This window comes from Anas acuta, chromosome 6 (genome assembly GCF_963932015.1).
Source record: "Anas acuta chromosome 6, bAnaAcu1.1, whole genome shotgun sequence".
Classification (NCBI taxonomy): Eukaryota; Metazoa; Chordata; class Aves; order Anseriformes; family Anatidae; genus Anas; species Anas acuta.
In genome coordinates this window covers 23,901,928-23,922,481 of record NC_088984.1, presented here as the reverse complement: position 1 = coordinate 23,922,481, position 20,554 = coordinate 23,901,928, and the positions used below count along the sequence as shown (strand labels likewise).

Below are 20,554 nucleotides of genomic sequence, written 5' to 3'. Positions count from 1 at the left end.
AATAAAATGTAATCAGCAATATATATTCAATATATACACAAAACCAGCTTATTCAACCTGATCAGATTAGCACATTACATGCCTGAGAAGTGCTAGGATCATAGCTCTGGGGGAAAATAAGGAGAAAAATAGTGAAACCATAAAGTATTTAATAAAGTAATTCAAGCAGGCTTTTATTGCAATCTTTGTTTTCATCCACTGTTAGCATTTTAATTTGCTCCAAAAATTAGAGGAAAAAATTAAATTTGTATTTTTGCAAGTTTCCCTGCTATAATTCTTCCTGATCTTCTTTAATAGCTGGTTCTAAAAAGTCACTCTCTGTCTTCTTACTCTAAGCAACAGATAAACCCTTGAAATTAAAACTTTTTTTTTTTTTTTTTTTTTTTTTTTTTTATGGTATTAGTGGCTGAGCAGGAAGAATGGGGTTACACGCAGTAACCTGTTTTCTGTTTTATTTTGTCTTAGGGCTCAAACCATTTTAAATCATAACTGTATGTTTTGGTTATGTACTTGGGATTTGTGCTAGGGGTGCTTGCTTGCATTTATGTTCCTGTTGTTTTCCAAGTAAATACCTAAGATATTAATGGTATCTTTCAAGTGCCTGACGTGCCCAAGAAGGCTGTTCCAGAGGAAAAAATACCAATTCTGAAGAAAAAAGAAGCTCCTCCAGCAAAAGGTATATAATCTCTTGATGTTAGCAGACATTCTCTGAATTTGTAATTCACACTATATCTTAGATGCATTACTTTTTCTGTTCTTTTTGGAGGGGGCTCCGCATATGAAATATTTGTTCTGCTGTCTTTTTTGTTTTATTTCTGTTTTGAATAGTTTGTGGATTATGTTTTAATTAAAATAATGTTTTTGAAGTGACTGAGGTGCCGAAGAAACCTGCACCTGAAAAGAAGGTCCAAGTGCCAAAGAAAAAGGAAGCTCCCCCAGCTAAAGGTATAGCAACTTGTATTAACTGTGATCAAAAAGGTCTTCTAGACTTTATTTATCTTCACTTATGTTAAACAATATGAAAGCAAAAGGATTATTGATCTTAAGAATGGTGGTTCTATGTGTTTGTGTTAAATTGTTTTGTGTCACTGGCTTTTATGTAAAGGTGTTTTAGCTGCTTATTCTAAACTCATTTTACAATAATATCTTTAAAGTTCCTGAAGTGTCAAAGAAACCTATGCAAGAAGAGCAGGTTCCTGTCCTTGTAAAGAAAAAGAAGGATATACCACCAGCTAAAGGTATATCAGCTCTTGCCTAAATGTTTGAAAAAAACAAAATGTTCTTTGTTCACCCTTCCTCTTTAATGTAATATGAAGAGTCTATTCTTGTTAGTTCATTTTGTCATTCCATTATATTGATTCGTGCCATTCATATTGATTCATTCAATTTTTATCAATTCTTTACACTGTGGTTCAAAAATGAAATTCTTAAACTGCAACTCTATTTTTAAAGTGCCTGAAGTACCAAAGAAACCTGTGCCAGAAGAGAAGGTACTTGTCCCAGTAACAAAAAAAGTGCAAGAGCCTCCACCAGCCAAAGGTATACCAATTTCTGATTCAACCAAGTCATTCTAATTTTATTTCTTTGGCTTTAGAAGACAGCAAGTAACAAACCCATTCCTCTTCACTGTATTGTGACTGTTATGAGCATTTCTTTTTGTCATGGGTGATGCACACTTATTCTGTGCTTTGGAAATGTCTGTATCTGTGTCTTACTATTGTCTGTCTTTTTTTGGAGAGGAACAAAAGATAATTTTTATTTACATATCTGAATTATTTAAATGTACATGCTGTTTCAAAAACAGCTGCTCCAGAAGATAAACAATATTTATCTTCCAGAGATAAACATTAAACAGCTATTCTCTTCTCATAAGTGAACCCGTGGACAATGTTTCTTGTTGTTTTTGTATGATTGTTATTAGAATTTCACTGAAGTATCATAGCAGTTTGTGATGAATGTACTTGATAATTTAAACTCTTCATCTTCTGTGTAAATCATCCGTCTGCTTAATCTTCTTACAACTAAATACTATCTTTGAAATGACAGAAGTATCAAGACCTCCCCCTGAAGAGGTACCTGTTTTTGTTCCTGAGGAAGAGGAAGAAGAGGAAGCTATTCCAGAGATACCAGCAAAAGGTATAGCATTTCTTCCTGAAAATTACCAAAGAGCTCTGTCCAGTTTATTAAAAGACCTTCATCTCTGTTAGTTGTTTTAAGATGGATGTAAATCTTAATTATCTTTTTGAAGTGAGTTTTCTTCGTCTTACGGGTTTTTGTGATCATTTTCCACTTTTTTAGTAGTTTTGATGCTCTAAATATAATTGAAATTTTCTTATCAAAACAATATCTTTAAAGTGCCAGAGGTGCCCAAGACAGCTGTCCCTGAAGAAAAAGTGCATGTTGCAGTTCCCAAAGTAAAGAAAATTCCTCCAGCTAAAGGTATATCACTTCACAGTGTGTACAGATAATTCTGCTTCCTTATATTTTCATATTTCAAAGAAATCTCCTTTTAAAGATCAATTTATAGTCATTCAAAGTCAGATCCTTGGTTCTAGCACAGTTTTGCTTCCCAGCAAGCAGTACTAGATTGCAGATAGGGCTTGATTTTTCATTTTGTTCTAGACTTTAATCAGAACTCATGTTCCCAAGGAACAATGATTAAATGACGTTCCTGGAATAATGTCCTATGGGACTTTATCTCAAAATTCTTCAATTCAGAGAGATCTTTCCGACATGCACCTTGTGAGTGCATGTTAAAATTTCAAGCCTATTAGCTAAATTTATACAAAATAAAATGAAAGCACATTGGACTCTGTAAATAACCAGAAAATGGACCCTGTCAGCAAACACTGACAAGTTTTTACGTTAAAAAATTAGACTAAAAATCTTCAACAACCTCTCATTTGTAGTATATGTTGGTTATACAGTTGCCAATGATTATATGTAATTAAGAATTGGGCAAAAGAGCTAACCCTCATGTAATTCTTATAACCCAATCGCATTTTGCTATTCTTAAGGAAAGAATGAAAAATAATGAATTTAGTTTGCCTCATGTTTATTAGTGTTGTTAGTTTAAAGTTGGTGTCCTTGTGTTTTGTGTTGTGATGTTTTCTTTGGGATGTTGCACGAGTAAGGTTTTTAATATCTTTAAAGTGCATGAGGTGCCACAGAAAGTTGTGCCTGAAGAAGAGGAAGCTTTTCCAGAGGAAACTGTACCAGGAAAAGGTACAACATCTCTTCCAAGTTACCCATGTAATCTTTTTAGTTGATTAAAATGCTTCTTTATTTCTTTTTCTGTGTAAACCTTGATGATCTTATCAGGGTGTTTGTGATCTTGTTTCATGTTTTTTAATGTTTTTGTGCTCTGAAGTTTTAAAATGTATTTGCAAAATAATATCTTTAAAGAGCTGGAGATTCCTAAGAAACCAGTCCCAAAAGAAAAAATACCTGTACCCACTCCTGAGAAGCTGGAGCTTCCTCCATCAAAAGGTACATAAATTAATAACTAAGAAAACAATCTGTGCTGTTAGTCTCATTCTCTAGCTTTATTTATTTTATATTGTTTGTTAATGTTATTTTTGTGTCCCTGCTGTCTTTCTGTATTGATGTCTCAGAATACCTGTCTGATTCCTGGCAAAAATTAATTTCTGAAATGCTTTGACTTGCTCATGAAGTCTCACATTGATATAAAATGTCTTTTTATTTTAATTTCTTTTTAAAATACTTTAAATACGTTCTTCAAATCAGTTGTTTTATTATGTATGTATGTATGTTGTCTTCTGTTGTCTTTCTAATATTACTGGTAAAGGACATTCTAAAAAGAAAATAATATCTTTAAAGTGCCTGAGATGCCTAAGAAACCTGTTTCTGAAGAGAAAGTACCTGTTCCTAAAAAGGTGCCAGCTCCACCAGCCAAAGGTATTTCAGTTTGTAAATGCTGTGTCATTAATAGATAATACTCTTCATACAAGTTGACCTTAGCACGAGCCTTAGTATGTCTGTCTTGCATTATATTTGTCACAACACTGTAAGTTTTTGTTCTGCTGTTGGTAAGCTTCTTGGTTTGTGTTTATTTAAAAACTATGCAACAAGTACACTGAAGTCAGTCATATCTTTAAAGTATCCAAGGTGCCTAAGAAAGTTGTTCCTGAAGAGAAGGTAACTGTTGCTCCCCCTAAAAAAGTGGAAGTTCCTGCTGCGAAAGGTACATATGTTCCATAATGTTGTTAATATATATGCTAAAATACTTTTAACCTTCTTCGTTCTGACTTTTGTCATTGTTATATAAGATTTCTGCTCTAATTTATGTCAAAAATCTTCAGTATCAATGTTTGCATTGTAAAACCATAACACTGCTTATTGTGTTTGTTTTTGTTTTTACTTATACTGCTTTAAGTTTTCATTTTAATTGCTAAAAGAAAACCATATCTTTAAGTCCCTGAGGTGCATAAAAGAGCTGTTGCAGAAGAGAAAGTACCTGCTGTTGTCCCAAAACCCAAAGAACCAGCACTAAGTAAAGGTACAAATATTTTTCTTAATCACATTTTTTTTTTCCTCTTCACTCCTCAAATCTTTTAGAATATATATACTGTTTCAGTAGCATGTTCTTATATTTTAAAGTAACTTATGCTTGTGGTTATCAATCACATTTTCTGTTCTGTGTGGATGGTCTTGAACAACTGTAAAGAATATTATTGTAAAGTTAGTAACAATAATACTGTCTCTAAAGTGCCTGAAATATCCAAGAAACTCATCCAGAAAGTCCCTGCTCCTGCAGTGGAGAAGTATGAATATACATATGAGGAGTATGAGAAGTATGAGACATACGAAAGTATTGAAGAGTTTGAGAAGGTTGAGGAATATGAAGAAATTGAAGCATATGAGGAACCTGAAGAACCTGAGGGATATAAGGAGATTCAGGAACAGGAGTATGAAGAGGAAGCTGAGGAGAAGGAAGATATCTATGAGAAGTATGAGTTTAAGGAGAAGGAAGAGATCTATGAGAAACATGAGGAGGTTTACGAGGACGAGGAGACTTACAAAATCCCACCAGCTATAGGTACATCATGTCATGATTTCTTTATTCTTATCATTGTTTGTTGAGTTTCCAGATGCTGCTTAAGCCTCCATCTTTATATATTTCCCCATTTATACACCCATGTATGTCTGCTGCTGGTGATGATACATCCATTCAAAAGTTGTTTCCTACGCCTTCCTAAGGAATTCTTCCCTTCAAAGTGGAATAGAAAGATTCCCCATCTGACTGACAGAGCTAGTGTAGATATGATACAAGCAAAGTAAGTTATAATTTTCTGGTGCAGTTCAGATTCAGTCTGGATTCAACACTTTCACGTGTCAATGTGTTTCTTTTTCCCAGTTTAGCTCCAATGAGTTACAGAGATGTTAAAACTCATGTAGGGCCTTCCTTCTTATCATTTTTACGATTACAGGATCATAGGATCCCTCATGCCAAACAGAAATTGCATCCAAAATGCACCAGAAATATGTACACTGAAATTTCTTAGCTTTTGTTGCTCAAGATCTGAGTCAAATGTCTGTTCTTCTGGCTCTGCATATATTAGTTGATTCTTCTAAAATGAGTGATTGCTCTGCTTGATGTCTTTGTGTCTGTTGTAATTCCTCATAAATAACTTAAAATCCATAATTAAATATTTCTTAAAGTGCCTGAGGTGCCTAAAAGACCTCTGCCAGAAGAAAAAGTACCTGTTCCAGTTGCTAAAAAAGAAGCTCCTCCAGCTAAAGGTATGCAAGCTATAAGATAAATTTGAAAACACAGCCCTCTGTCTTCTCAGAATACTCAATCTAGTAGTCAAATCAAAATAGATTTGACTACTAGACCCTTAACTTTCTTTTCCAATGCAGTGAAAGACTGGGATTAACATACTAAAAAGATAAGTAAATACTTCTTAAATGAATCAAAATTTGGACAAATTACATGCATTGTGATGGCAAAGGAATTGTGAGAAGGACCTCCACTATTTAGTAGTTTACATGAGAATGTAAATTACATTTTTTATCTAATGATTGAAAACAAGCAGATGTAAAAATTAATAAAAGTCCATTGAGCTCAAAGTCTATGTCAGTTAAAATCTAGTTTCCCATCAAATCCCCAAAACCAAGGACTTTCTTCACCCTAATTACAGGCTGGAGCATGCAATTAGGGTGAAGAAAGAACACATATAATGTTAATATGTGTTCACTGTATCAGTCTTTATAAAAGCTAAGGGTCATGAATATAAATTGTCAGTGTATGTTAGTAGAGTTCCTGTACTAGTCCAGAGTTCTGTAGTTTTCTTTTCAGAGCACTTAATTTGCCAGAAACTCATCTTGCACTCATTTTTTTTAGCTGTTTCTCATTCAAATTGACAGAATGAAATCAGTGGGAAGGGGCTTAATTTTTACATGATGACTTGGAGTTAATTGATAGGAAATGATAACTTTACCATATTCCCAGATGGTATTAATACAGCTGACAGTCCATAAAGCCTGATTATTAAGGCGTATCCTGCTCAAATGTTCACCAAACAATGAGTGTGAATCCAAGCAAAATAGCTGAGATGTGTGGCCTTCAAGGTCACCACCCAATAGCAATGGCAATACAGCGTATTTTGTATTTTTCTAACTTCTGTGGCTCTTTGCATTGCTTGCTTCTTGTTTACCTTTTATTCTTACATAATATTAATACTGCAAAAATTCTTAAAAACACAACAATATTTTTAAAGTGCCAGCAGTGGTGAAGAAGCCTGTTCCAAAGGAAAAAGTACTACCCGCTGTTCCTAAAAAGGAAATGATTCCACCAGCTAAAGGTATATACTTCCTCTGCATTGTCCTCACAAATCATGAACTCTGATTTCAGTCTTTTGTCCTCATTATTTGTTGAGAAACATGTGTCTGTTTTATGTCTTCATGGTGCTTTTTCAGCTGTTTGTGATTGAGTCTTTTTTGCCTGTTTATGTCATTTTTTGAAAATATGTAAGTTGGGTTGAAAAATGTGTGTTCTGTCTTTAAGATACATATGAAAGAAGTTCAGAAAGAAAGAATATCTTTGGTCATTGTGAAAAGGAAGCAGTTTCCATCATCCAAGACTATGGCTGTCTTTCACTAAAATGTTTTTAATGTAATTCTTCAGTCTAATCTTCAAAATTAACATAGATATTCTTTCAGGAAGCATTTAATCCGTTGTTGCTTCATCAATCTGTCTTAGATTTGTTAGATTTGTTCTTCTTTCTAACTTCTTCCAAGAGATTTAAAAGCCCTAAAAGCAAACAATGTCTTAAAGGGCTGGCTGTTCTCAAAAGACCTGTTCCTGAAGAAAAGAAACCTACGCATGCAGCTGAAATAGAAGTTCCACCAAAGAAAGGTAGAACCTTTGATATGAGATTTTACAGAAAGGAAATATTTGCATTGTTTACCCCAACTAACACCTTCTAAAAGAATCCTAAAATTCTTTAGGCCATGACAAGGATATAATCTAGTCTCTAACTGCAGATTCAGCTCTGAGTGATAAATTGAATGCTCTTAGGCAAACATTTCATACATGTGCTATACATGTGCTAGATGGTAAATACACTGATTTATGAAAGAAAATGTGATGAGAACGTATTGCTACTTACACCATCTGTACATAAAAGCTTCAGTGCTTTTATTTTTGTGATGTAGTTGTAAATTCAATTTAAACTGGGAGTTGGAAACAAGTATAATGGTCATGATATTCTGAGAATTAATACAGCAAGAGCAAGTAAGTTTAAACCAAAAAAGCTGTTATAAATACCAGAAGGAAATATCAGCATGAAAATGCAGAGAGAAAAGCAAATGGCTTATTCTCTTTTAGAGCAAAAACAATGAATTTTCTACATAATTCATTGTTCTAGACTGTATATCTTTCATCAAAATGCACAGTATTTGGGCCATTAAAAAACCTTAGTTTTCTAGGTTTATTTCTGTTTGAGATTTTAGAAGTTGAAAAATATTTTGAGGTTACTAAAAAAGGGATAATATCTTTTCAAGTTCCTGAGGTTCATAAGAGAGCTGTCCTTGAAGATAAAGTATCCACCTTTATCGTTGAAGATGAACCTACTTTGTATGAAGGTACATCAGTGAAATATCTACCAAGAAGTAAACTGCAGAGATTCATGTTCTAGGTTGTTTTTTAAAACATGAGATGTTTTCAGTGTGTGTATTTTTTTTAGTTATTTAAAAGTAATTTCTATGCATGTTTTTGAGACCTTCTAACCCCAACATTTATAGTTTAACATTTTTTTAGATGTTCATTTCTTTCTTCTTGTTGGGTGAAAAAAGCATAAGAGAGAAACTAAATTTCTGATCCAGGAAAACACTTCAGCCATATTAGAACAAAAAAATGGACTAAAGTAGATGTTGGCTTAAAAACCATCCTGATTATGTCTTAGTTCTCCATGTTACATGGGACATTGTATTTGAATTGAGATTCCCATTTCCCCATCTGGAGTTAATTATCTATATCCCAGCTCAAAATTAATTAAGACAACTAACTAGAAAATAAAATGAAATATTTTTGAAAAATTGTATTATACTAATTGAGAATGATCACTTCTAGCAATAGTAGGTAAATGATCAGGCTGAAATGAGATATTTATGTTCAAACAGGTCTTTGTCCATATACATGTCTGTGCATTATAAGTTGTCTTTCTAATTTTGTCTTGTAAATAATATTAAAATCTGTAAAATAAACTAATATCTTTAAAGAGCCTGAAGTTTATGAAGATCTTCCAACAGAAGAAAAACTCCCTGTTGTTATTCCTTGTAAACCAGAAGCTCCAGCAGCTAAAGGTACAGCAACTATTCAAACAATATATAAAGTGATGTGTACCCTACAAATCAGTTATTCATTGTCATCATTCCATCTGTGCTCCAGTCAGCTATTTAATGTGTTCATTCTAATGTTTCCTTAGATACTATGTGCTTATCATTGCTTCTTTGTTTTGTTACTTACATTTTGTTATATGATAATGTTCTTAAAAATGTAATATCTTTGAAGAACCTGCAGTGACAAAGAAAACTGTCCCATTTAAGAAAATACCTGCTGCTGTCCCTAAAGAAGCTCCTCCAACTAAAGGTAGAGGATCTCCAAATGATTTTTTTTTCTATTCTCACAAAATTGAGGTACTAAGAGGTACCTCATGCTTGATTTTTCTGAACAGCATTATAAAGTGCTATATACATACTGTTTTCTCCCCTTTGATTTCCTATTATAAAAGTAATTTGTTTGTCTGAGGAGAGAGCATGTATACAGGGAGGTCAGAGATGAAAAACATATAATCATTTTGCAAATACAAAGAAATCCAAATATTTCATCAGCTTTCTTCGTATGTTAAACTAATGAATGAGCATCATTCAGGAAAACAAATGAATGTTTGTGTAAATTCTTATTTTTGGCTTGTGTGAGGGACTGCTCAAACATTAATACATTTTGCATCAAGAATTTAAAATTTAAACAGACAAATTTATGCAACTACTCCCCCCTCTCAATAAATAAATAAATAAATAAATGAAAATTAGTAGACAGGTAATTCATTACAGGCCCAGGGATTAACCTTATATTTTTTAACTTGTCATATTCCATTTCCCAAACTACATTCTCTGTTGCTATTAAAAAAAAAAAAAAGCCATTACAGAGCTTGTTCCTGAAGCACTTTTTCCAGTCATGTCAGAGGTTCTGATAAAGATTAGGTTAAGACTTCAATTAAAAAAAAAAAAAAAAAATTCAAAAACCCCACAAAATAATTTTATAGAAACATAATTTTGTGATATACAATTCCAGTGTTGAAAAACTATGACAAAATATTTGATTAACTTCACTGGAGTTTTGCTTTGCCTTTTTTAGGTAATTTTGAATTTTCAAAAAAATAAAAACATTTTAATTGACAAAATTCCTAAAGGTTATTTGATAACAACAACAACAAAAATTATTATCCTTTCGGAGAAGAGAAAATTCAGACCTGTAAATGTTAGGAGTTCCAAAAACAGAGAAATGCATGAAGTTAAGTTGCCAAGTTGTATTCACAGTTTAATAACATATATTTTAATATTTTTCTAGTAGCATTTTTTATGGTTTTACAAAACTGTAATACTTATTTCCTACTGCAAATTTGTAAAATAAACCAATGTTTTTAAGTTCCTGAAGTACCAAAGAAAGATGTCCGCAAAGAAAAAATACCTCCTGCTCTATCAAAAGAAGCTACGCACCTTAAAGGTACAAGACATTCTGACTGGGGTTTGAATGATAAAAGATATGTTTTCATGTGTATATCTTTAATGATTTTGAGAAAATTCTACGTATCATAACCTAAAGTGTAGTTAGCAGCCACTGTATAAAATTAATAAATAAATAAATAAATATATATATATATATATATATATATATATATATATATCACCTGGAGTTGTCCTTGAGGGGAAAAAATTGTTTAGATTTAGGGTCAAAAAGCAAGGGACCCTGCTGCATGAGATCAGTCCAAGGAAACAGACAAATTGAAAAACTGATAGAGAGTAGTTAGAGAAGTCCATTTCTCAGCACTCAAGAAGTAGCTCAGTTTAGAACATAACAAAAATCTTTCTTCTCGCAACCTGCAGAGGTCAGATCATACAAGCTTATTTCTTCCCTCATTTATAACAAGACTAAATTTTAGGGTTGATACAAAACAGACCTGTGTGTCTTAAGCGGCACCTGAACATTTGATTTTCTCTGTTATTTTCATATCGTCTTGTTGTATGAAGATATTACTCTGAGTTAATTTAAATATTTAAACTAATATCTTTCAAGTACATGAAGTTTATGAGGAAGTGTACATAGAAGAAGAAATTTCTACTGTTCATAGAGAAGAGGAGGCACCACCACATAAAGGTATATGATCTTCTTGATCATCTTTCCTGAAACTTGCAAAGTAATGACCTCCAAAAAATTAAATTAATACTGTTCATACTTTATGTATTGTTCAGTATAACTAATATTTGTGTGCATTCCTTTTGTTCTTTACTTACGTTTCTTTTTTTTTTTATGTATGACTTGTCTTTCTGTCCTATATAAATTCTTAAAATGAACTAATATCTTTAAAGTGCCTACAGTAGTTAAGAAAGATGCTTCAGAAGAAAAAGTGCCTATTGCTGTGCCTAAAACAACAGAACCTACACCATTGTCTAAAAGGCCAGAACCTCCACTATCTAAAGGTACTTTAGTAGCCCAATAAATCTGAGGTTGTCTTCTTTTGATGATAATATATATTTTGTGTTTCTTACGTCACTACTCATTTAATAGTTTATAATCCATGTCAGTTTTGTGATACTCATGTTACACATGCCTGTTCCTCTGTTTCTTTACTAGTCTTATTTATTTGTATGTTTACTTTAAATAATAAAATTTAAAATCAATAAATATCTTTATAGTGAAGGAAGTGCCCACAAAAGGTATCCCTGAAGAAACACCTGTTCTTCAAACTTCAATTTGTTTTTTGCTGAGACTTTTTTGAACATGTAACTGTTGTCAGACTGTCTTTTAACATCTACTTGTTTTGTCTTACTTCTCTGTATTCCATGTTTTATATTTCTATTTCTAAAAAGTACATATCTTTAAAATTTCCAAGCTACCTAAGGAATCTGTCTCAGAAGAGAAAGTACCTTTTGCTGTACTTAAAAGGCAGGAGTACCACCTGAAGGTTATATGTCAATAAAGGTGACACTCTTTCTCTTGGGCAGAAGGGTTAACATTAAAATAAAAAAATACCCTTCATTTCTCATTTATAAAAATTCCTAGTGCTGTGTAGTACTATACAAATCTTTTGCATTACATATTTCTTTTCATGTCTGATCTTATGAATCTTGACAATATTCTTCTTGTGACACTCTTTCTTCTTAATATCACACATCTTTAAATGCCTTACATATAACAAAAACTAATGTTGTTTTCTTTAAAGTGCCAGAAGTGCCCAAGAAAATTCCAGAAGAGAAACTACCTACTACTGTGCCTAAAAAACTGGAACCAACGCCAGCCAAAGGTATGTTTCATTACATATAACTAACACTTGGAAGAGAAAAAAAAACTCTACCCTGATTTGGTGAATTAGTTTTTGATTGCTTGTACGTGTTGTACTATTATATTTATTTTCTGTGGCCACAGTTTGTATATGTTACTGCTTTAGAAACTCTCTTAGAAACTCTCTTTCTTGAGCGATAGCTGTAAATAGCATATCAGTGAGTTAGAAATACTCATGAAACTGGTCAGAGATGAGACCAATACTCAAGGACTACTGAAGAAATCTTACAGTAAAAAATTAGCTGCAAAAGAGCATTTAAGAATCTCAAAATACACAGTGATACAGTCGTCTAACACAGGGGAAAAGCCTCCATGAAGAGACAAATTGATAGAGATGACATCATCATGCACAGAAGGATGTGACAAGGAAGGCAGAACGGACAACGGCAGCCTTTAGTTGAATGCAGGAGGTCATTGACTTAAATGGAAAAATAATTTGATAGGGATTAAATAGAAGGATGTGTTTAAGTCAGCCACCTTGTTGATCTGCATGTGACTAAGGCTTTAAAAGGCTCTGAGGTTTTACCTCAGACTTTACAGGGGCATAAAGGAATGTAAAGTCAATAAACATATTAGATCAATGGTTGCATTAATTTTCAGTTTGTACTCCGAAGTTTTGAATATAGCTGTAAAATCCTACATACTGATTGAAAATATTTTTTGTCCTCAAAGAGCCTGAAGTACCCAAGGAAGTAGTTCTAGAAGAGAAAATCAAAGCTCCTGTGCCTAAAAAGCCAGAAGTACCACCAGCTAAAGGTACTTGTCATTAATAAATCTATCACAATAATTTCTTTTCCTTCACTGATAAAATGTTTTGATACTATTTCCCCATCTTTTCTATCTCCTAAACTGTGATTTATATACTTCATTTTTGAAGCAGACTCTTTTTCCCCTTGATACTCTCAAATGTCTATCAATCTTGATTGAGAGCAAAACGCATATTTGGTAAAGGATATTATCTCTAATTCATCCTACTTGGTGTCCTTTTGTTTGTTTCTTTTTCTAATTTAATGCTATTTAAATTTCTTTATATTCTTTGTATTAACATAAGTATTAATTTTAAAGTGCAAGAAGAGCCCAGGAAAGTCCCAGACAAGAAAATACCAGTCATGGAGCCTAAAAAACCAGAAGTTCCACCACCTAAAGGTATTTGTCATTATGGAGAAAAATAAAATAATAAAAAACAAAATGGAAAATATTACTCTATTGTTTTGACACCGTAGAAGACAATACCCAAGTCCCTTGTGGAGATTTTCTTCTGTTGTCTGAGGTTTTTCAAGTGAACAAACGTGTTGTTTTCCAACGTGGAAAAAGATAATCCTTGTAACTGGAGTACTCACTAACACTATTCTGCTGTTGTTCTTTAATGCTGCTCATGAAATTCTTATAGTAAAAGTTATTAATATTTTTCAAGTGCCTGAGGTACCAAAGAAAGTGGTCACAGAAGAGATTTCAGTCAAAGTACCGAAGAAGCCAGAACCTCCACCAGCTAAAGGTAACTGCTGTAAACAATGAATGACAGAAAACCCTTTGTGTATAATTTTAATAAATTAGTGTATTATTTTAATAAATGGTTATTTTCTTGTATTATAATGTTCTATATTTGTTGTTGTTTAAATTGTACCTTTTATATGTGTGAGAGAGAAACAGAGAAGCTAACCTATTTGTAGCCCGTAAAAGACCATTACCTCAGAGAATATTTTCTGTAGGAATACAAAAAAAGTCGATATTTACATCCAAAACCACTGATGTTGTTATGTCCCTGAGTTTTACTTTTTATGTCCCAAGTGCTAAAGACACTCTGTTTGAATTTCATACAAATAACAGAAATTACTTTTTTTAAAGTGCCTGAAGTGCCCAAGAAAGTGGTTTCGGAAGAAAAAGTACACACTGAAGTTCCTAAAAAAACAGAACCTCCACCACCTAAAGGTACATTTTCAGTACTGATAAAATCACACAACATTTTAATTGGTTTATCTGAATATAATCTTTTTTTAATTCTGTGTTATCCTCTTTGTTATATTCTAATATTTGTAGGTGTTACAGTTTGAGTTGTCATTCCTTGTGAATAACTTATTTAGCAACAACGGCTATTATTGGTGCATGTTGCGCAATATTAAAAACAAATAGACTATTTATGAGGGGCATTTTTTTTTGATGTTGTCTGATAATTTTCTCTTTGGAGCCCCTTTTTAAGTCCAATTCTTCAAATTCCTGAAAGTAAAACAAATAAATATTTTTAAAGAACCTGAAGTGTCAAGGAAGCTTGTTCCAGAGAAGAAATTACCTGTTCCTAAAACACCAGAACCTGAGATTTTGCCTAAAGAACCAGAACCTGTGGTTGTCCCAGAACCAGAGGCTGTACCTGAAGAACCGAAACCTCTACTAGAGAAAGGTAAATGTCAACATTAACAAAGTAATAAGAGCAATATTTTCCTCTTTTCTTAAACACTGTGGTTTTCCAGGTCTTCTGTCTTCTGAGAGACTGGACTGTATTTGTTCTATGTATCTGCATATCTGTGTGAAATAGGCATACATGGGTCTTTTTGACGAATAGCAACAAATTCAGCATGTCTGAATTACCTGCATTTTTCACTTCAATTCTTCTTACTGTTTTGGATTATTCTTACCATTCTACTATTCTTACCATTACTACATGCTTTGGTTCATGAAAACGACCATAACTAATATTTTTCAAGCTACAGTAGTAAAAGAGGAGAAACTCTCCATTATAATAGCTAGGAACAGAACATACCAATATACTTGAAATATCAGAAGCTCCACCAAGAAAAGCTGGATGCCATCACTGATAATTCTTGAGTCTTCAGCTTATTACCTGCAAAATTATTAATATCTTTTGTCCTGTCTACTTTGTTTGTAAATGTTGTGAATTCTACATAGAGCTTAAGATATACTGTCAGTGCACGTGCATGCTTACATGTGTGGGGGCATGAGGTATGTATGTGTGTGTATTTGAAGTAAGAAAAGCCAAAATGTGTAGTCTCCATCCTTAAAAAGGCTAACATAAATGCTTGGTACCTCATACGTTTTTAATGTTTCCATTCCAATTGTCTTTTTATGTTTTATGATTTACTTAAAGTAGGTATATGTGTCTGAGCAACTGTTAATTTAGAACTAATATCTTTTATGTACATGAAGTGGTCAAGACAACTGTTCTAGAAAAGAAACTACCTGTTGCAGTTTCACGAAAACCAAAGGACATTGCAGGACCCCCCAAAATAAAACACTTTGCGGAACCTCAAGAACCAGAACCTGTGACAGTGGCCCAAAAAACAGTGCATGCTGTGTCACGTGAGGTTACAAAGTCTGTTGTGGCACCCCAAGAAACAGAGAGTTTTGTGGCATCTGAGGAGCCTAAGACTGTCTTGGCACACCGAAAAGCAGAAACTGTTGCAGCACCTGAGGAAACAGAGCCAGCTGTGGCAGCCCAAAAAACATTACGTGTTGTGGTGCCTGAGAAAACAGACCTTGCTGTGGTACCTGAGGAACCTAAGCTTGATATGGCACCCCAAGAACTAAAGCATGGTGTGATATCCCCAAAACAAAAGCCTGTTATGGTAGCCAAAAAAACAGAGCATGTTGATTTACCTGAGAAACGAGACCTTGCTGTGGTACCTGAGAAACCCATTCCTGATGTGGCACCCCAAAAAATAAAGCATGGTGTGATGCACTCAAAACAAAAGGCTACTGTGGAACCCCCCAAACTGGAGCCATTCATGGTCCCTGAGGAACCTGAGATCACTGTGGTACCTGATGACTCAGAGGCAGCTGCAGCACCCCCAAAAACAGAGCACATTGTGATGCTCCCCAAAACAAAATTTCTTGTGGCACCCCAAAAAGCAGAGCTTGTTGTGGCAGCTGAAGAAACAGAGTTTGTTGGAGATTTCCAAAAATCAAAGCCTACTGCAGTGTCACAAAAATCAAAGCCTGTTGCAGTGCAAGACAAGCCAGAACCTGCTATGGTGCCTAAGGAATCAGAACAAATTTTGGCACCCAGAAAACCAAAGAATTTTATAGCACTTCAAAAACCGAAGCCTGAAGTGGCACCTGAGAAGCCAGAGCCTGTTTTGTCACCTGAACCACCACTGGCCAAGACGGCTGAAAAGCCGGAGATTGTTGCCATACATAAAAAACAAGCAGCTCCACAAGCTAAAGGTACATTTTATGAATAGGATGTCTATTCTTTCTCTCAAGTATAGTATGTTTCACTGCTCACACGAAAGCTTAATACGAATAACTAAAATATACTAATATCTTTAAAGAGCCAGTAATGCCTGAGAAGGCTGTCCCAGAAGAGAAAATTCCTGTAGCTGTTCCTGAAAAATCAGAACCTCCATCAGCCAGAGGTACATATTATCATGAATATATGGTAGACACATCTAATCTTCTTAAATATGATTTTAACCTCTTTTGTCATTTTGAACCTTAGATTTTAAGTTGTGCTTGCCGCTACAAATCACAATGAGCATGTTTGTGACAGATTGTTATTTCACAAGATTTCACATCTTCTATGTTTCAGTCTGTGTACTTATGGTTAAATGTATTTGAATTGTAAAATGAATTACACTAATATCTTTGAAGTGTCTGAGAGGGCTGTCCCAAAGGAGAAATTTTCCAATGGTGTACCTAAAAAACCAGGAGCTCCACTTGCTAAAGGTACATGTCATCATGAGCACCATCATAGGGATGGTGGTTTTGTTGTTACTGTCTGTCTGTTTGTGTATTTGTCTTATTTATTTTTATTTTTTTTTAATGAATCCCATTTTAAATTGATCTTTTATTGTCATACTCTAGCACTGAAAATGTGTGAGAGATATACCGGATATGAATTAATATGCAAGGTTGTCAAATGAGGACTTTATTTTCTCAGAATACTAAGCTGAAAGATGTTAGAGTTGAAATACTCAAAACCTGTATGCATAACAAACTGATGCACTGCTTCACTATTTCATTACATTTAGAAAGTCCCAAATATTGTCTAGAAAAGTAAACATTTTCTCAGGCACCAGATTCCGTCCATCCAAAACACAAGGATATAATTCAAGTGAAGTGCTATTTGCCTCTGATGATGTTGAGAGTATTTAAATATTATAAATATTTTAAAAGAATATTACATGAAATAGCTATAAGCAGCATATAGTGTATACTGAAAAAAGAAATGAAAAGATGACAATGAAAGCATACCAAGCCAATAGCAAACAGTCATGAATGCTATGCAACAGACCTTCAAGTACAGTTGGATTCCATAAATGAGTTTCTGACCAGCTGTTAGAAAGATGGGGTGTGTTTTCTGCATTTTCACCTTACCTCAAAAACTGAAACTAAACAAAGACTTCCCACCTCCTGCATGACATCTTTGACACCCTTGGCATTCCATGTGTGTGAAGCAAAGCATAACTGGTGACTGAGTGTAAGCACAGCGCTTTCTCAGGGAAGACTGTGTGCGCATGTTATTGATTGTCTTATTGTTTCATATACATCTGTGCAGCCCACAAAACTAAAATATACTGATATCTTTGAAGTGCCCAAGGTACCCAAGAAGGCTGTTCTGGAAGAACCCATACCTGTTGCTGTGCCAAAAAAGCCAGAACCTGCACCAGCTCGAGGTACTTGTTACCCTGCACATAGACCCAAACAAGACTGTTTCTTACTATCTGAAATGTTACTTCTGAAATCTGATATCCTGTCCATTTATGATTACCTGAAATTTCCAAGTTCTGTGTGTGAATTGGGAATTCAATCTATTTAGTATTTTTTATGAACAACCCAAAAGATATTTTGAATGCACTGTTTCACTTTCATATTCTAAATCTTCAGACACAAAAATTTGATTTTAAAAATTTGGGTTTTTTTTTTTTTTTAGAGTATTGCCTAACAATATCTAAAATTGACAACGCAAATGTCCCCATGGCTATTTTGACAGCCTCAGTGACTGTGCATTATAAGCATGAGTCTTTCAGAATTTAAAAAACAAAACAAGTTACTCAGAAACGCACATACGAAGGGAGTTATAAGAACTGATAGCATATTAGTGCTTAAAGAAATATCTGATCTTTTCAGAGAACGTAGTGAAGAAGGAATGGTTATAAAATCCAGTGACCCATGTTAGCTGTGGGAGTTGCCACAGTGAGAGGAGAACTGAGGGATGAGAACTACTCAAGAAAATAAACCAGTGAAGTGGAAAGCATAAACAAAGAATGGAAACAGAGAAGGGCAGGAATAGAGATGAAGGAAAACCAGTGGGATTTCTGTTCCTCTCTTTATCAATGACTGTATGAGGAATGACAATAGATAAGGTATGGGCTGAGGTTGTTCCCAGAGAACCATCAGATCCCAGCAGGGCTGAGAATGACAGTGTCTCTGCTGGAGGGAAAGCTGCTGAGTACATGGAGGGGTACCCTTATTCTCACCTTGCCCTTGAGTTGTACATAAATACAGGCACTCCGTATCTGTTTGTGTTTTTGTGAGCAAGTGAGGGAGAGATGAGGTTGATACCATGAGACCAGTTTGGTTATTTTCTTGAGGGCACCTTTCATTTACGTTTCACCGTTCATCATTCTGTTCAGTGTATAAAACTGACTGTTACTAATATCTTTAAAGCGCCTGAAGTGCCCAGGAAGGCTATTCGTGAGGAAAAAATACCTGTGGCCATTGCCAAAGCTCCAGAGCCTCCAGCACCAAGAGGTACCTGACTTCATGGATAGCTTGACAAAGAAGATACTTTATCTCCTTCTCTTAAGTGTTGTCCTACCCTCTCTTGGCCTGTCTTTGTCTTAAATCTGAGACTTGCAAAATTATGCATGCTAGGCATACTGTGCAGTGCGTGTCAGGTTTTGAACAGGCTTTTGTGGTGTTCAGCGTCTGCGCTGCCCTGTTTTGTGTTCCTACTTGGCATGTCTTTTCAGCAATGTAAAATGAAACACACTAATATCTTTGAAGTGCATGAGATGCCGGAGGCAGAGGTCTCAGAAGAGGAAGAGGTGGAAGAAGTACCAGAGGAAGCGGTAGCAGTTGCTGAGCCTGGAGAGCCGGAAGCTCCTCCAGCTGAAGGTATATGGTGGTGTCCCAAAGCGCCTGCCGTGCTCTCGGTGTTGACACAGTACTGACTGCTCTTTGCCCCTCTGCCCCCTAGGGAGGGGTGTGAGCAGCATTTAGCCATGCTGTGTCTGGATGAGCCTGTATGGGCCTGTGGCAGAGGGTGGGGCTGGTTGGCAGACGCTCTGTCATAAGCCCCCACTCGTGTTCTTTGTTGCAAGTAGTCTACCTGAAGGAAGTGGTGGTGTCTGAAAAAGACTCTTCCTTTCCTGCTTCATTGCTTGCCATTAAGCTGTTTGCTGATCTTTGTCCCTGTCAAGTAAAACGAACTAATATCTTTAAAGTGCCTGATGTGGTTGAGGAGGAAGAGCCAGAAGAGGAGGTGTCGGTGGTTGTTCCCCAAAAGCCTGTGGCAGTGCCTAAGAAGCCTGTGGCTGTGCCAAAGAAACCAGATGTTCCAGAAGCTAAAGGTACATTTTTGAGAAGAGCTGCTTTATATTTTAGTATCTTGATTGATACTTAATAATTTCTTATTACCCTCCATTTTTGTGTAAGATTTCTTATGCGTGTCCATCCCCAGCTTCTACTGTGCATAAAGCTGCATATGTAATTAACCAACCACTCACTAGATGAAACTCAATTTTTAGAAATAGCTAATCTCTTTGATTCTGTCATCAGTTTTATGATCTTTTGTATTTTTTCTAAACTGCGAATTTAAGAGAAAATATCTTTAAAGTGCTTAAGGTGCCCAAGAAAGCTGTCCCACAAGAAAAAACACCTGTTGCTGAACCCAAAAAACCAGAACTACTGCCAGCCAAAGGTATATATCATCATTATAGTATCATCATTAGAAATAAACATAATGCTCTTCTGCAGTTAAATTGAACTAACTTTATGAATTATGTTCTGAGATACATGCTTAATTAATATGAAGTGGAGGGGCAAAAATGTGGCATGCATTACAGATAAATCTAGTTCATTTAAGAATATCATCAGCTTTCTGATCTTCTTGTAAACTTTAAAAATGAAGATTTTCAGAATAATTACTTTAAAGAGTATAAAATGTTGTTCTGAAAAACAGTCTGAAAATGTGGCTTCAGTTTAAAATACATAATTTAGCACCCCAGAATCTCTCAATAATCATTACTAATGGATGAGAGCAGCTGTATCAGTTCTCTATCTCTTTAAGGGTGAGTAAATTCCACTAAACTGGAGGTAGACTTGCTACTGAAAGAATGGGTATATCTGCTGATTATTCTGTTAGCACATGAAAGGGCCATTCATTAATATCAGCCAACAGAGAGGAGAGAAAGTACACATTTCTGTAGGAAGAGGGATCTGCAAAGACAGAACTGTGGAAAACAGAAAATGAAAAGGAGATAAAACTAATGGAAGTAACAGAGGAAAAAG

The 20,554-nt window shown here is 34.7% G+C and overlaps 1 protein-coding gene across 11 annotated transcripts in view; it reads left to right on the top strand.

The window, feature by feature from the left end:
* TTN (titin) overlaps positions 1-20,554 on the top strand; it is a 243,116-nt gene that overhangs the window by 107,224 nt on the left and 115,338 nt on the right. For all 11 annotated transcript variants that reach the window (XM_068685816.1, XM_068685811.1, XM_068685812.1 and 8 more), the window contains 35 exons: positions 599-676; positions 868-945; positions 1,155-1,238; positions 1,453-1,539; positions 2,047-2,136; positions 2,356-2,439; positions 3,154-3,225; positions 3,406-3,489; positions 3,841-3,918; positions 4,121-4,204; positions 4,436-4,519; positions 4,730-5,059; positions 5,683-5,763; positions 6,744-6,827; positions 7,301-7,381; positions 8,029-8,109; positions 8,746-8,829; positions 9,038-9,115; positions 10,175-10,252; positions 10,823-10,903; positions 11,116-11,226; positions 11,970-12,050; positions 12,761-12,844; positions 13,154-13,234; positions 13,503-13,583; positions 13,934-14,017; positions 14,334-14,483; positions 15,248-16,264; positions 16,372-16,455; positions 16,691-16,765; positions 17,632-17,715; positions 18,710-18,793; positions 19,049-19,159; positions 19,489-19,614; positions 19,881-19,964. In XM_068685816.1, coding sequence (XP_068541917.1) covers positions 599-676; positions 868-945; positions 1,155-1,238; positions 1,453-1,539; positions 2,047-2,136; positions 2,356-2,439; positions 3,154-3,225; positions 3,406-3,489; positions 3,841-3,918; positions 4,121-4,204; positions 4,436-4,519; positions 4,730-5,059; positions 5,683-5,763; positions 6,744-6,827; positions 7,301-7,381; positions 8,029-8,109; positions 8,746-8,829; positions 9,038-9,115; positions 10,175-10,252; positions 10,823-10,903; positions 11,116-11,226; positions 11,970-12,050; positions 12,761-12,844; positions 13,154-13,234; positions 13,503-13,583; positions 13,934-14,017; positions 14,334-14,483; positions 15,248-16,264; positions 16,372-16,455; positions 16,691-16,765; positions 17,632-17,715; positions 18,710-18,793; positions 19,049-19,159; positions 19,489-19,614; positions 19,881-19,964 — 4,218 coding nt within the window. The remainder of the gene's footprint in view (positions 1-598; positions 677-867; positions 946-1,154; positions 1,239-1,452; positions 1,540-2,046; positions 2,137-2,355; positions 2,440-3,153; positions 3,226-3,405; positions 3,490-3,840; positions 3,919-4,120; positions 4,205-4,435; positions 4,520-4,729; positions 5,060-5,682; positions 5,764-6,743; positions 6,828-7,300; positions 7,382-8,028; positions 8,110-8,745; positions 8,830-9,037; positions 9,116-10,174; positions 10,253-10,822; positions 10,904-11,115; positions 11,227-11,969; positions 12,051-12,760; positions 12,845-13,153; positions 13,235-13,502; positions 13,584-13,933; positions 14,018-14,333; positions 14,484-15,247; positions 16,265-16,371; positions 16,456-16,690; positions 16,766-17,631; positions 17,716-18,709; positions 18,794-19,048; positions 19,160-19,488; positions 19,615-19,880; positions 19,965-20,554) is intronic.